Source organism: Leuresthes tenuis, unplaced genomic scaffold (genome assembly GCF_036924035.1).
Source record: "Leuresthes tenuis unplaced genomic scaffold, fLeuTen1.0.hap1 SCAF_23, whole genome shotgun sequence".
NCBI classification, from domain to species: domain Eukaryota; kingdom Metazoa; phylum Chordata; class Actinopteri; order Atheriniformes; family Atherinopsidae; genus Leuresthes; species Leuresthes tenuis.
The window spans coordinates 24,175,120-24,191,211 of record NW_027325377.1 but is presented as its reverse complement, the minus strand read 5'-3'; the positions used below and the strand labels follow the sequence as shown (position 1 = coordinate 24,191,211).

The following is a 16,092-nucleotide window of genomic DNA, read 5'->3' as shown; positions in this document are numbered from 1 at the left end:
CAAACAGCCAAAAACGCACATCCTCAGTCTTATTTCACTCTGGGCAGACAGGAAAATGGCACGCTGTGTGACTCGCAGCTTGAGTTAATTCGGGCTGCAGTGGAAGCGACAGTTAGCCTATTTACTTTTATTCTGGACTTGTGCTAATTATCTTAACTACACAAGTAATTATCTTTCACATCAAAGGACCTTGCTCTGAGCCCTGCTGATCCCCCCCACACACACACACACAACCAACCAGCCAGCCCCCGACACACACCACCATCATCACGTTTCCGGAGCCAGCTGAATCATGACATTAGCGGATAATTAGACGATCGCCTGACTGGGTTTGATGAGGGCGACATGTGACGAGGAGCCGTCTGCCAGCTCCAGAATCCAGAGAGTTATCAGACCCAGATTCAACAGCAACTTTTAAACATCACGTTAAGCTGCAGCCTCCCTTAAAGCCTGCATTTTACAGACCTTTTTGGCATCATCCATACAGAGCGGCGTTGTTTCTGATCAGACTCTGATCAATTGAATAATGTAGCTGCCATTTTGATTGCTGCCCAAAGGCCATGACCTCACGGCAGAGCTTCGTGACTGGGAATTCAGAGTCCAGATCTGTGTGCATATGCTTTTACTCCCTTCATCCGTTACATCCGCCAATGCCTCTGGGCCCCCGTTTCTGCAAACAGGCAATAATCAGGTCATCTGGCATCAGGCGCGAATCCTTCATTAACTGCATAACGATAATCTCTGCAGAAAACACGTGACTGCAGAGGAAGATTTTCATGAACCGCATTTAAATTCCTTTGAAGTTGTTTGTTTTGCTCACCTTGGAAACGCACTATTTCTACTTCTCCTCTGTGGTGAGAAGTAAACGCACCCCATAAATATTTATCTACCTTGGGCCCGTGCTATTCTGGCCCAGCGTTTTCAACATATCCACCGGAGATTGGGCCAATCAGGGACCCGCCACGAGAGAGGAAACGAGAAGAAGAGGCAGGAAAAAAGCAAAAAAGGATCAGATTTTTGAGTGTGTTCCAAAATGGAAAGTGGATGGTTTGTGAGATGTTTAATGCAGGAGGATCGGGCCACGGTTCAGAGTCGCCTCACACACCTTCGAACTCTCACTCACACGAGCCTCAGCTGCATTTTTTAAGAGTTTTGGCTCACATGGGAAGGTTCTTTCTGTCTAAACTTTTGGGTGAAAACATGAAAAGATGACTCAACGTGATACAATTCAGCTGCTATTTAAATCCAAAGCACTAAAACACGGATCGATGGGTATGAATATATCAATAAAGAGCTGAAATGACACAGTTAATCCAACCGTTCACAACAACACTCACTCGTGGTAAGGTTTGATAATGAAAGGGATGGTTTTGAGCTTTAATTCTGGGGTATTATTAAAAAAGCTTGAGGAGTTACAGCCCTTTAATATGTAAAACCCTCTTCTTTTTATTTTTAGGCACTTGTTTTAGGCACCGTTCCAGATCTATTCCAGATGTCCTCTTTTACATGCACAGAGAGCTCCTTTTACCTGATGTTGCAGGTTCACAACCACAGCTTTGGACTAAGCTCCAGATAATACATAATGAATGTTGGAAATTGAACGTACACGCAGCTATGAACTGGTTTGGTGCCTCAAACAGTGGAGCATGCATCTGTGTGGGAGACTGACAATTTGTGACATCTCTGATTATACATCCAGGGCCCGATCACGCACTCACCTGTTTACGGCTCCACAGGCTTCCATAACATCAGAACCCTCCACCTGGATGTCATTGCTGCCCGCAGCACCCTAATGAGCCCTCCTAAACTCAGTCAAAGTCATCTGATGACACTGATGTGGGGAGATTGATATTCACGCTTGACTCGGCGTCCTCTCCACTTGACTGCTGTGTTTACCTCCCCACACAATTAGTATCTGTTGAAGACAGACAGACAGAGAGGGATGTACACAGTGTATGTTGTGTGTTTGTGGGACTAAATTAACTCCAATTGTTTATGAAGATGGGAGATGTCTTTCAAACTGGCTTGAAGGTGGCTTTCAAAATCGCAGAAGCATTACTATCTCATTTAATCCTCATAAAACCGCTTCACTTCTCTGAGCGTTGTAAATAAAAGTTGTATTGGCTTAAGTAAAATGCATATTTCAACAGATTTCTGCCAATTGTGCAGAGATGTGCCACGCTTTGGCCTGTTAGTGTGCACTTACCATTGACGCCAAAAGGCTAACTTGAAGTTTAACACCTGCTCACACTGCGCAGCTGCCTCTCAGTTAACTCATTTTCACCTGAAAATTAGCATATAAACAAATTAAATACTAAACAGGGCAATCTTCTGCCCACTCTCTGTGATAAAAAGAACATTAATGTGGGGTTTGAGATGGTCGGTGACTGGCATAAGCAGACGTTTGGCTTGGGTGAGGCATCAAACCAGCGGCCAACCCATCCAACGGATTTAGCAATAATTGACAATCTATCTTATCAACACAAAAAAAAGGGTTTTTACACTGAATGTCAATGCCTACCTGAGAGGAGGAATGTGCAGGGCTGAAGAGGGCAGGTGGACACTCAGGTGGCTGGGTTTGTTAACGGCGTCTTGGCAAACATGAAGAGATATTGTCGAGTGGAGCAACAGCGCCTCCGTGTTGACAGAAACAAAATGGCCGCCTTTTCCTGAGTAACGGTTAGGAACAAACGGTCCTGTGTTAGCTTCTTCTGTCGCACTTCTTCTTCGTTAATGCTTGCATTGACCAGATTTTGGAAAATAACGTTGTAATTCAACGTACAACGTTTATTTTTAGGGTATATTTTCAGTTCTTACTGTGAAAACAACTTTTTTCTTAGTCTATTCACAACTGAAGGAATGACTTGTTACGCCATTTTGCACGCTTGCTTTTAAACGTTAGAACCGGTAAATAGAGTGAAAGGGGTTGATAAATGTCTGTGATTTTACTCCAAAAGATTAATGCCTCTTCGTGTAGAACAATTTAATACACTGTTCATCTCAAACCTAAAGTCGATGGAAAAGAAGAGAAACAATGCTTACTCAATTATCCATTGGCAAAGGAGACAGGACCAAGGGGAGGCCACAAATGGAGGACGGGAACGTCCATTTGAGTCGATTAACAATTAGTTTTACAAGTCTATAAAGTACAAAGACATCCAAAATTACTATTTGTTTCACTCGGTTTCTAAAATTTTAGTCAACTTTATGGAGTGGATGAATTCTGAGGTCAGGAAGCAAGTAGAAGACCTAAAGTAATTCACACAAAAGACTTGAAAATGACCACAACCACTTATTGAGTCAAAACACAGCTATATGGACTACTATTGTGTTAGTTGTGTTTTACTTCTGTTATAAGACCCACAAGCACGATCTATTTTAAGGGCTTTCGACAATACTGTTGTGCTTGAAAACGACATTTGAGATTCCCTAATCATCTTTAGACTGAATTTTCCTGAAAAGGAAAACAAGCGCAAATGTTAATATTTTTATTTTTATTTTTGCTTTGCTACAAAAAAGTCCCAGCAATATCTTTTGACCCCATTAAAAAAAACAAAACAAAAAAAAAACACTTAGGTACAAAATGAGGTTTACCAAAACTACCCAGAAAAAATAGGGAATCGTATAAAAATGAAATGCTTTGAAGTCTACAGCTACAAAAAAAGTTAGAAAAGGGCTACTTAAAAAAAAAAAAAAGTATCCACCACAAAATGTGCCACTTTACAACAATCGGTTTGTACGTCCGTCCTCTAATATAAAGTAATGGAAATACTTTACAATAAGTTAACGCAGGCACATCTCCTCACAGCTACGGCAAAACAAAAGTAACAGTCAAAGTATCACATAAAAATACACTTCACTTTTTTTTCTTTTTTGGCAACAATTTCTCACATCACTCTGACAAAAAAAAGAAACAAAAAGAAATCGGCAAAAACTTCCAGGTAGCAACATTTTTGGTTTTTTTGGGAACGCGTTCTGTGTCGACGACATCAGCGCTTCAGAGACGTACATACTGCGTATTCAAATTATATAAATATATATGAACAAAAATAGACTAAAACTGTTATCAATACAAAGGATTAATGCAAAATAAAAGCTTACAGTATAAACTTTAATAACTTAAACAATAAAAAAAGGGAATACTTTCATACTTTTCAGGAAAAACATAAACCTCGAGCCCTCTTTTTCTCAATTCATCTTCTCTTCTTGATCATACAGCAATCACACCCTCGTGTCAAGAAGTATAAATACTCAGAAAAAAGCCGAACAAACACCCACGTTTGTCCAAACTACAAAATAAGTTAGTGTCAGGCAACTATACAGATTATATACAGTTTAAATACAAAGGAGGGGATTAGTAAATAAGGTTGATTTGAGAACAGAACTGTGATCCCAGCTTAGGTTGCATTTTGTTAAAGAGATTCAAGCTGGAAAACTTCTCAGCCTAAATTCAACAGTTGGTGTCCCGACACCCCTGACTGATTCACGAAGGCTACCAAAACATCAGGAAAGACGCCATTCACACGTTTGCCTTGAAATGCCAAAGTAAAAGTCGCCGCCGCGGTGGTTGGAGTGAGCGTGGCGAAGACAAATGGGGGCCTCTGTCGGCACAGTTACAAGCCTGGAGGCGGAGGGGGAATACAGACACATTCATTCCTGGCACCACCTGGTACAGCAGGTGCCCGGTAAACATTTCAGTTTCCTGCAGAGGCGGAGGGGCACGAAAGGGGTATGAGGTGGGTGAGGGGTGTTGGGATGCCATTTGGAACAGTTGAGGTAAAAATCTGCATGTGAGGGTGGAGAGTTGGCGTCGTCGTCAGTCCACGTCACTGAGGTCGCTGACTGGCTCGTCCTGCACAATGCTCAGGTGGTTCATGGCGCGGCTGAAGGCGATCTGGACCGCCTTACGGATGCTGGATGTGCGTCCTTCCATCATTTTGATCTTGTCGATGGTCTTGTCTATCCCAAGAGGTACCATCTTGGATCTAGGAAGCCACTGCCTGCAGGGATAACAAACATTGGAATAGCAGCTAGAATATGAGCCAAACTTATTCTTACACAAGCATTATTTCAAAATGTTTAACAAACACTGCCTATTTTTTACAGATAAATATGCATCTCTCCCAAAAAATGTGTTCAGCCTATTAAAAAGTGGGACTCGGACACAAGAACATGAGTCCAGAAAATGTTATTCACATGTAAAACTACATTCCACCATCTGCAGAGATCTGTTTATTGACAATATTGGACACCCTGCATTAAAAACAGGCTTGATTCTGTCCTGGAAATCCCTGCATGGGCTCAGGAACACTTCTTCAGCTCACCATAACATCCACACATGCAGGTTAAAGCTCTATCAGGCAGAGAAGAAGCCACATGTGAACATGACCCAGGACCAAAGCTCATTTAAAATGACTGAGGCAAAGAGGAAAACCGACAAAAAGCATGGATGGTGCATCCTCTGGGCTAACGAGAGGAGGGACCATCTGGCCTGTTGCTCAGTTCCAAAGATGAGCCAATATCTCTAATGGAACAGTTAAATGTCTTATTGTATTTATAGACCGCAGCGTCCTGCTTTCCTTCACATCTTACGCAGCGTCCCGTGGAGGTTGTATTTCCCTAAAACCGCCCTTCTATAACAGCCTAAAACCTGCTTTGCCCAGAAGATGAGAAACGTCAAACAAATTGCTTGTTTAGTTTAAAAACCAACCTCACAGAAAAGAGAGAAAAGCGACACATCTTCTCACTCGATATGCTATAATGGGACATAATAAATGCCTTTGAACACGTACGTGACTTAACCAACTGATTATTTCAAAGTAACGCTTGTTTCTGTCTTCGCACTCACACAGGGAACAGTTTCGTGTGCTAATTAATTACGATCCATACCCGAGATCTATTTATACATTAATGTATATTGACTTGTCTGACATCCTTTCACAACATTTTGATGGGAGTTCAGGGGAAAATATCAAGTGCCTCTCGAGGCGAGAGCCATTTGTTGTCTCCTGACAATTGATGCTTCGCAGCCAGAGGAGAATAATGATCAGCTGACGAAGGGTTGACAGGTTTACCCTTGTAGAAGCTGGTGTCAGCTTAAATCACTCTGGCAGACGGCACTCACCAGCTGCGCTTGTTGTCGAAGAAGAGGACGAGGTAGAGTTTCTCTTCGGCCTTGTACTGCATCTGCTCTCCGATGCGGAGCACGTCCATGGGCGGAATGGGAATGGACACCCCGTTGTGCTGACAACCGACACGAGGCATGTGGGGGTCGATGATCTACGCGCAGCGGGGGAGGCGAAAAGGTGAGTTACATGTGTGTGTTTTTGCATTGCAATCGTGCATACATGTAGTAAATCAAATCTAGTATTCAGAGGATTCCTTTTTCTCATTTTTCCTATCAAGCAGAGATCAAATAGCTGGTTTAGAGTGAAATGCTGCCACCTAGAGGACAAACTGAACACTAAAAAAAAAGAAAAAGCAGGCAATCTGTTCACTTGCCACCGAAGGGAACAACTGTAGTCAAAGTACTGCTAGAACCTGCTGAACAAGACTGTCCCAGTTAAGTTTCAGTGTCCCAAACTCAAAAAAAGAGTAAAAAGACTGTCGTGCTGTCTCTGCCGCACACACTCACCAAGGCGGGGTAGGAAGGGTATCCACTACATTTGGCCCAAACTAGCTTAAGGGGTTCCAATGCAACTGTTGCAGCACTAGCAGGCATCCAAATATTGCTGTTGCCAACCTCTATGGGAGCGGGAACAACAAACAAGTTATGCTTGTGTTTACACACACAGAAACACATTTCAAAAGCCGTGCTGAAAGTGCAGGATCACACAGCAAATCAGGGTGGGAAATTAACTTACAGAGCCACAGTGAAAGACGGATATTAAAATTCACCGGCCACTTTGACCGTTTATGCAGCCAAATATGAGTTTTAGACCACAGGAGGGCGTCCAGATGCTGGCTGGTTCTGTGCCATGGTGGCAGGGAGAGTACAAAGACACACCAGTCACTGCCAAAACTCACAAGGACTTGGCTTGAAGCTGCTGTTCAATTTCCAACCCTGCTTTTTATGCATGTATGAACACCAGATGTCCACAAGTTGTGTTAAGTTCAAAGTTCTACGATTAGTTTAACAGGTACTACATGCTTTTAATAACTTAAATGAACCTGCAGACATCTGTGCAAAGCCAGTTAGTTCATTACTTTCTGCTTATACTGAATAAAACAATCAGTTCTGTACCTGGCAAACATGCTATTTTCATCAAATCCCTCATCAGCAGTAGCTCAAACTATAGCACATGCGTGATCTCTGCACGTTACCTGCAGCGATTCGCGCAGCTTTTGCAAAGTTCCCCGTTTCGATACAGGCGATTAATTCGCTCTTATCATCCACAGTGTTTCTCCGGACCAAGGCGGGTTTTCCCTTTCCACATTTTGGAAGACTGAGAATGGTGCTGAAAGCAAAGCACACACATGCGGCACGTCTTTAGCGTCCATGTTCCTGGTGTCAGGGTCAGACTGACTGAGCAGGACTAAATATTCATGTTACCCGGTGCTTCCCGGCAGGCTGCTACAGGAGGATATGGAGGACTCAGAGGCACAGCGTCTTCTTGGCTCCACGGGTCTACTGCTTCGACTGGTCTGCTCTCGCTCCTTCTCCTCCTCCAGAAAACCTCTTGACAGGCCTGAGAAAAAGCAAATCCAATTACAAAAGAACACTCGAAAAGCTGCACTCTGAACTGGAGCAACTCCTGTCAAATGAAATGAAGGTGGAGGTCTCGCTCTCAGCTGTTAGAGGAGCTGAGAAAAGGCAGTAAACAGGTGTCTGTTGTTGCCTGGAGCTGTGCTCCTTGGATTTTATACTGTACAGACACAGGAAGTCGTTTAGTCTGAACCTCGAACAAATGAAAGTTTTCACAGACAGGAAATGCTCACAGTCCTTGAAACTCTTCAGGTGACTAATGTGGTGGAAACACTTTCCAGAACACGAGTCACATGCAGCTAATTCAAAGCCAGCGGCGTTTTCTCTGTGCGCCTCTTACCAGTGTCGAGTCTTTTCACAGGAGACTCCCCCCCCTCTCCTTCTCCTCCCTCCTCTTCCCCCCCTCTGCTGTCACCGTGCTTCCTCTTCTTGCTGTGAAGCAGCGTCTCCAGCCGCGGGATGACCACCGACAGGAAGGACTTGGAGCCCAGCTGCGTGCCGTCCTCCTCCTCCTCCTCCTCGCCCTCCTTTCTCTCACCTCTGTCGGGCTCCTCGTCTTCGCCCCTCGGAGGCTTGTGCGGGCTGGCTGTCTTGGACTTGCGGAAGAGCACGGCCGTCCGGCGGTTAACCGCGCCCGTGGGCTCTGCCAGCGTGGAAGTGGCCACCACGCTCACGTCTCCGTCCAGCAGGGCGTTCTCGAGGTTGTCGCGGGAGTGGCCGTTGAGGCGCGGGGCCGAGGAGATCAGCTCTGGCATTTCGCCATCCAGCTTAACTCGCTTGCTGCGAGTCTTGTCTTCGCAGTCTGGGGCGGCATCGATGGGTTTGAGGGTGGGGGGCTCGGGATCTGTGTCCGAATGGATGAGGGGAGGAATGGCGTCTGACAGCTCCAGCTTAGGAGGAAGAGACTTGTCTCCTGTGGAGGGGGAGACGATAAAAGAGTTGCAGCAGCATTCATTCAGCGGGATTTCTGTGGAGCATCAACAATTCAACAACAGATATCAGCAGAATAGGGAAAGCGATGCCACTTTTGACCATTAGATGGCGTACATGGTCATATTTAGCCTCCTCTGGAGCCAACAGAGGAAGCAGAACAATATCAGAAGTCCCTCCAGCTCCTCTAACCATGAAACTGCGTTCAGCAGCAAAGATACAAAATGAAAACATGGGCGTTGCTTTTTGGCTGCAAAGGCCTGAAATCTGAGGCGGTAGCTGCATTATTTTCTTCTGGACTGAGTAAAAAGCTCACCTTGTACATAAAATTGCCATCTTGCAGCATGAAAGAACACATCTATGCGTTGCTCCTCTGCCCCTGAGCTAACTGGCTTTGTCTTTTGGGATTTTTCTCGGCAACAAACGTGAAATAAAGTTAATTTAAAAATGAAAACGTGTGACCACAGCCAGTTAGAGTCATTACTGCCACACTTTGTCCAGGTTTCTGCAACAATCCCGACGCTTCACCTCATCGTATGACTGCTGCAGTTATCATAGAAGTGAAACCAAGCAGTGTTTAGTGTACACTGGGGCATGTTTATCAGAGACTTTTTCTTTCTTTTTCCCTACTCGCTCGTTTTAATCCTTCTTTCTTTAAGAAGTGTGCAGACAGTCGATCTGTATTATGAGCCCAAAGCTTAACAGGGTCTGAAGGATGCTTTATTTCAATCACATCGACACTGTTTTTCTAAATCTAAAGTTTCTCACATTTAGAGCAGAAGCTCAGAACGTTATTTTCATAATTTGACTTGTATAAGTTTACATATCTGCTCCAGGTGAAACAACTCGTCTAGAAAAGCAGGATTTATCATCACGTTCATCAAGTTCCAAGAACCCAAAAACAAAAGACACAAAAGACTATCGTCTCACAAACACAACAGGTTAAGGTTTTAGAAGACTGTGCTGTCTGACGTTTAATATGTGGGAGGCAATTAAAGGGGAACGGGGCTTAGAGGATGCAGCCTCTAAATAAGGCATTATCTGTCTTTATTTCACCAATACTTTAAGAAGAATGAATGAATGAACGTGTGCTATAGCTCTGTTAGCTCATAGCTGCTGTTATGTGGCTACTTGCAGCTATAGGAGAGCTAACGGAGGGATTCATGGGATTTACTCCGGTAAGAACGTCCATCTTACTCAAAGTCGTTGTTCACGTTGTAAAAATCTGATAAATATCCTGCCATGTTGCACCAAACTATCAGCAGCAAACTCTGTGTGAAGTTAGCCGACTGTCACAGAGCACGGAGTAAAAAACTGTGCTGCAGGGGGGCGTGTGGATGAAGTGGTCCCAGTAGAGTGCATGTGTAGAAATCCCTCCGTTAGCTCTCCTATAGCTGCAAGTAGCCACATAACAGCAGCTATGAGCTAACTGCAGTGTTTAGTGTTTATGAGGCTGCATCCTCTAAGCCCCGTTCACTCCGTTATATGGATCTCCAGTTATCTAAATATCTTCTGAAGGACGCCGACTTTCACCAAACTGTTCTCAGTGAGTAGATGAACGTATTTCATGCCAGAAATAAGGTTTAAAAATACCGGAGTTCCCCTTTAAGAGGTTGGTGTTACAGCATCATTAGAGGGGACCATATTGTGTGTTCTTTAAGGTCAGTGTCTGACCTGTGATTCAGGATCTTAAGGACGTGTAATATCTGTTCCAATCACAGCCTCGGGAACTTTCTAAGAGGCTTTAATGCCTCTCTGGAGTGACTTGTCTTCACTATTGCTCAGGATTGGACTGCTATTTTCCAACCAACCACAAAACAAGGCTCAAGCACATACCCTCATCATCTGGGAAGTGCCCATTGGACTTGAGCCTGTCTTCTCTTGGTTTGCCCAGCTCTGGGATGGAGGGAGCCGATGAAGCCGAAGCCGAGGAGGAGGAGGAACAGTGATGGTGAGAGGGCAGAACTTTCTTGAGGCTTATCTCGCTGCGCACATCATTGATGGTCTTTTTGAGCAGCTTGAGGCGTTTGCTGCGGGAGGGACTGGACTTCATGGCACAGGTCAGATCAAACTTCTCCAGGAGCTGCTGCAGCTGCTTGTCCAGAGACAGTTGCTCCCGATTGGCCGGCACCAGCAAACGATCCACTAAAGAGACAATTAACACCGCGAGGAAGTCAGCAGAGGACTCAAACACATTCACACCGAACACATTTGACTCGACTAATACTTTCAGCTGCGGCGACTCAATACAAAAGTTGGTTTTCGCTCCGTTTCTTACCGTCTTCCCAAGAGAAGGCCGACCCCGCTTTGAGCTCAGGAGCCTCAGCCAAATGCATGCCGCTCTCTGTGTCGAAGCCGATTTTTTCCACATCTCGTCGGGCCTTTCGGAGCAATACCCCGCCCTGGTCTCTGAGTCGAACGGCGGCTCGGTAAAAATAGGTGTCCTTTGAGTTGTATTTCATGCAGTTATCAATAATGAGGTTGAAGTCAGCCTCAAACTGGTCAAAGTTGTTGTAGCCCTGGGCATCAGTGCGCTGCCGCATAGCGGAGAAGTCCATGGGGTGCTTAATGTGGTCGAGGTAGTCGGGCACCTGCAGGATGCATCACACATGATAATACTTTAGAAATACAAGCCCCACAAAGCTGAAGAAGATAACAGATAAGGAACACACTGGTGAGATAAAAGCTGCGCCCAACGTGGGGCTCGAACCCACGACCCTGAGATTAAGAGTCTCATGCTCTACCGACTGAGCTAGCCGGGCTTGTGCGCGAGTGTTTCTGTGTGTGTGAGTGTGCGTGTGAACCCTGATCTCAAATTACACATTCCCCACAGAAGGAAGCTCTGGTGGATTTATAACCTGACCGGCTCTTAAATGTGTGGTGGCACGTGGTAAAAGGTGAAGCCTTTCCGTCATTCTCCACGTCAAAGCAGTGGTTTTTAAGCTCTCTTAGTATCAACTATTAGGTCAGCGACAGATTAAGGACGATGATATCAGAGAGTTCTCCTAAAGAGTTGTTTCCAGCTTTAGTATCGTTCAAGTTTTGCATGTTTTCCTTTCAAGAGTTTGCAGAACTTGTAAAGACAAGTAAGAAAAACAGGTTTTAACGGGTTGCTGTCCAGTTTGCTGTCAGCCACACAATGGCAAAAGTGATTTGTTGACATATAAAAGGATAAAACCCAGCCTGAAGCGCCCTTTAAAGTTCACAATTCTTCAGATAATCATCTCTGCAATTATTTTGACCCAATTAAAGAACACCGACATAATCTGTGGGACGTACTGAGAAATTTACTGTGCTGAACCTGCCATATAAAATAAAGGAAGTGGCACAAATACAACGACTTCCACCTTTAAATAAACACGAGTCTCACAGGCTAAATTCCAACACATTTCAATCCACATAGCAACAAAACCCATCTAGGGCCTGCATTCACAGTTAAACAGTACTTGTAACATCCAGAGAGCAAAGGATCCAACTTTCTTTGTGGACAAACGAGGGAAAAGTAACAAATAACACCAAGAGAGCGTGTTCACCTCACTGATGTCGACAGGCTGGGTGAAGATCCTGGCCTGGTCTTTTGCTTGGAGCTGATCCAGGAGAGCTCTGAGCAGAATGCTAAAGGGTGTCAGCTGCATCTCCAGAAGTGTCTCCTGTAGTTTAATCTACAACACAGAACAACACATTTTCACTCATAACAAAGGAACATAACGCGACTCGGTGCACTCCAACACCGATTCTCTCTCCTACCTCTTCCCTCTTTAGCTTCTCCCTCTTGCGGATTAGCTCCAGCAGCAGCCGGGCTCGCTCCAGGTCGTGTCGGAGGCGGTGCCACTCCTTCAGCTGTTCCTTCAGGGACCTGCTTTCCTCCTCCTTCTGCCTCTAAAAACAAAATATCGCATGCGTGGACGAAATTAGCGGCGTGGAAAATCAAGCTACGTTACAGCACAGGTTTCTACATTCAGCTGCAAGTTAGCATGTGCACAAGCACATGTGGCACCGAGAGAATCCGTCTCAACACACCGGCTGCGTGTGCTTCTGGGATTGCAGGCTTGTCTGCAGGCGTCTGATCAGAGGCTGCCCATTCCGGGATTTCCTCTTCAGTGTCCAGTAATTTAGGACCAGGTCCACGAATGCTTTCTTCTTCTGTATCGACACCTGGTTCAGAATGGTTTGTAACCTACACGAAACCAGGGCAGGAAGCATAAGGAGAGAAGAACCGCTGAGAGATGCCAAGAACACGATAACATCCCAAATGTCCCCAACAGCTTAAAGACGAAACTGAAAGAGCAGAAATCCAACTAAATGTTCTAAGAAGAGAGGAAAATCTAGTATCTGCCATCCCAACACGTCATTATTCAGTTAGTAATCGTACCTGTGAGCAGGAAAAGTAGGAACAATAACCGGAGCTGCAGCCTCACTCTCGTCTTCAGGCTCAGGCTTCTTGCTCTTACTCTTCTTTTTCTGTTTTCCTTTGGGCTGTCCTTTTTCATCTCCCCTCCCTTTATCGCCTCTCTTACAGAGTCCGTTTCTGGGTGTGGCATCGTCATAGACGGACAGAGGCCTCCTCACACACCCGTTAGGCATGTGAGCCCCACAGTAGGCCGTCTTTTTAACCGAGAAGGTGGACTCCCCCGTTTCTGTGACCTCTTTGATGGGCTCCATCTTCATGAAGAGGCCAGCTTTTTGGGCACAGCTGACATGGAAGGCGGTGTAACAGTTGGCTTTGTGGCACTGGATGCAGGCCCCAACACCTTTCTCCTTGCAGATGTAGCAGGTGAGCTTCCAGCGGGCCGGAGGAATGTGACTGACACCGTCAATGGGTTCGATGAAGGTGGTATTGGAGAAGCCGACCTCCGGGACCCAGAGGGCGCAGACGACGTGGCCCCAGCGGTCATCATCCGTCTTCTTCACTGCTCCACCCTTGTTGGGACAAAGTATACACCGGGCCGGCTGGGTGGATGAGTGGAGGCAGTGTCTGCAGTGCCACTGGCCCTCTGGAATGTAGGGAACGCCATAGCATTCTTGGTGAACGGCCACATTGCACATGTCACAAAACAGGATTGCGTTGCTGTTGTGACACTCCCCATCCATGCAGATGCAGCAAACGGCATCCTCGTCGATGGAGGTCTGCTTTTCGCTGGCTTGATCCAGACTCTCCAGGTGCAGTTCTTTCTCAAAGCGGTCGATCAGGAACTCAAAGACATTGTGAGACACCGAACTGACCCCTTCGGCTCGACGTTTTTCATTGACTAAATCCAGCCAGGCGTAATCTTCCTCGTCCATGTCGTATTCCGTTTCCTCATCGAGCTCTTCCTCCGTCTTGTCTGTGTACTTAAAATAGGCAGCTGGGCGCTTAGGAACTGCTGGAAGGTTGTATTCCACAGTTCGGACTTTAGGGTCTGGAAGCTTTGGGCCAACATGGCCGCCGGTGTGGTGCCCGCCTCCCTCTCCATGGCTGGCGATGCCGAGTGCAGCATTTCTCTTCTCCTGGTTGTTTTTTAGTCTCACTGACCTCAGGAGGACCTGCTGCTGCGGTTTGTCAGCATTCTCCTTTTTGCTGTTGGACTCCATCATCTCCTGAACCATGGGGTCATCGTCCGACACCACGTCCAGCCTGTCGTATATGCTGAGCCGATGGATGTGGCCGTCCAGCTCGAACTCCACCATGCGCTGCGCCTGGGCATAAGTCAAGATCTGCTTGTTGGGGGAGGGCTTGATAGGAGATGGCGGCCTCTGCGGCACCGCAGGCCGGTGCTGCCGAGATTTCTTCTTCATCTTGATGCTCCGTGTTGCTGTGGAGGCAGGCAGTGGGGGAAAAAGTAAGTTAAACCAAGGATTTTCCAATTGACGCTCTATTTAAGGAATCAAAATACATTCATAGCTACTCCCAAACTCAACAGCAGAACAAACATACAATTACAGTGATACAACTTATATTTAATTTTAAATATAAACACAATTGTAACCTGCAAATAAGACAGAAAAAAGAATGTTTTCAAATAATACCATAAATCATAGCTGGTTACTAGGATGCTTTTTCCCACTGACAACCGAGCTAAGCTAATTAAAAGCCATGTATTCTGCAGCAAAACACAGAAAAAGTGTGTTGTTCAGTCGTTTGCATGCATTGTACAGCACTTTAATAACTTTGAAATCCTGACAGACTATAAAAAGCAGTTCAAACACCTGTTATTTAGTAAACTGTATCATAGGGGCCAGTCAGATTTGTCAATGACCTGAGACATTTAAATGCGGTGGGAGGCGGCCACACTGGGCAAACAGAATATGACCGCACAGGAGTAAACAGTTGCCCATTTCTTCTGGAGAAGCTTCAAACTCACATTCAAAGTCGCTAACAATAACATTAGCTTGCCAGCTAACTAGCTAAAGAAGCTAAACGGAGCAAATGGCGTCAAACAAAACATGAGCTCACTAAAACAACGCTTGGTATTTCACACCCAATGTGTTGCTAGCAGTAAACGCAAAGTCTACACTGCATGACTCCTAAAAGGCGTCACGCAAAAGGCAAATAAAGCCAAAGCACATACCTCGGTTAAAAGAACAGTTTTGCTAGTTGGAGACTGTAGCTAGCCAGCAGCGTTACAAAGCAACGGCGATGCACGGCCTGTTGAAGGGCTCTAATTCTGTGCAAAATGTAAGCATCCAACGAGCGAAGCTTGGGTCTAATGACTTGTTCATATATCAGAAAGAAGCCTGCTTGGTGCCTGCGAAGTTTCGACACTGAATTGTACAGAGAAGACGCGACTGTTTGCTTTGAGGGCCATTCAAAGGCTGGAGTCGCTCGCTAGCCACAGCCGTGCAGAGGCAAATAGCAGCAACAGCAGCAGGCAGGAGCACGGACGGATCATCCCCCAACACAACAATGCGTTTAACCAGCAGACAACTCCCACCCGTACGCACAACTCAACGTGTGACGCTGGAGGTCATGTTTGCGAGTCGCAGATTTCGCACAAAAGAGTCCATCTGTCATACAATCAATGCATTTTCCTTTGGTGGTTCTTGCTAGCTATGCACAGACAAAGCTCCATATAAAGCCCAGGGTGAGCACAGCTGGATGTTTGGACTCCACAGACTGGAGTCACCCAACAGGATATGAGTTTCCTGCGGGCATATCTGACTGTTCAAGCGGTTCCTCTTTAGTAACAGCGCTCAAAACACCAACAAACTATTTCCGAACCCCACCCTAATGACAGGTGCAACACCAACTTCTGTCACCCGTAACATTTTTTGATCCAATGACAATTTTCCATCTGCACTTCTTTAATTGCTGATGTTTCATTTCAGAATCGGATTCTGTAAAAGCCTCCCCACCACCAAAAAAATAGATAAAAAAAAAAATTGACACTCAGTCAAAAAAAGTTTGTGCTTCATAAACTTGACTTACACCACTTTTTTGTTGTTGTTGACAATCATATTTATTAAATTATGTGACCCCG

General features: G+C 45.5%; 1 protein-coding gene and 1 non-coding gene across 2 annotated transcripts; both read right to left on the bottom strand.

The window, feature by feature from the left end:
- Window positions 1–3,477: 3,477 nt before the first annotated feature.
- brd1a (bromodomain containing 1a) lies at window positions 3,478–15,752 on the bottom strand. Its single transcript, XM_072377496.1, has 13 exons — window positions 15,184–15,752; window positions 13,008–14,427; window positions 12,656–12,812; window positions 12,383–12,514; window positions 12,169–12,297; window positions 10,914–11,226; window positions 10,472–10,780; window positions 8,046–8,618; window positions 7,553–7,688; window positions 7,324–7,457; window positions 6,635–6,744; window positions 6,125–6,279; window positions 3,478–5,000 (listed from the first exon to the last, which is right to left on the bottom strand). The coding sequence occupies exons 2-13, from the start codon at window positions 14,408–14,410 to the stop codon at window positions 4,817–4,819; spliced, it is 3,735 nt and encodes a 1,244-aa protein (XP_072233597.1). The 5' UTR covers window positions 14,411–14,427; window positions 15,184–15,752; the 3' UTR covers window positions 3,478–4,816.
- On the bottom strand, window positions 11,325–11,397 carry trnak-cuu (transfer RNA lysine (anticodon CUU)). The gene has a single exon. It is a non-coding gene; the product is annotated as a tRNA-Lys (tRNA).
- Window positions 15,753–16,092: the final 340 nt, after the last annotated feature.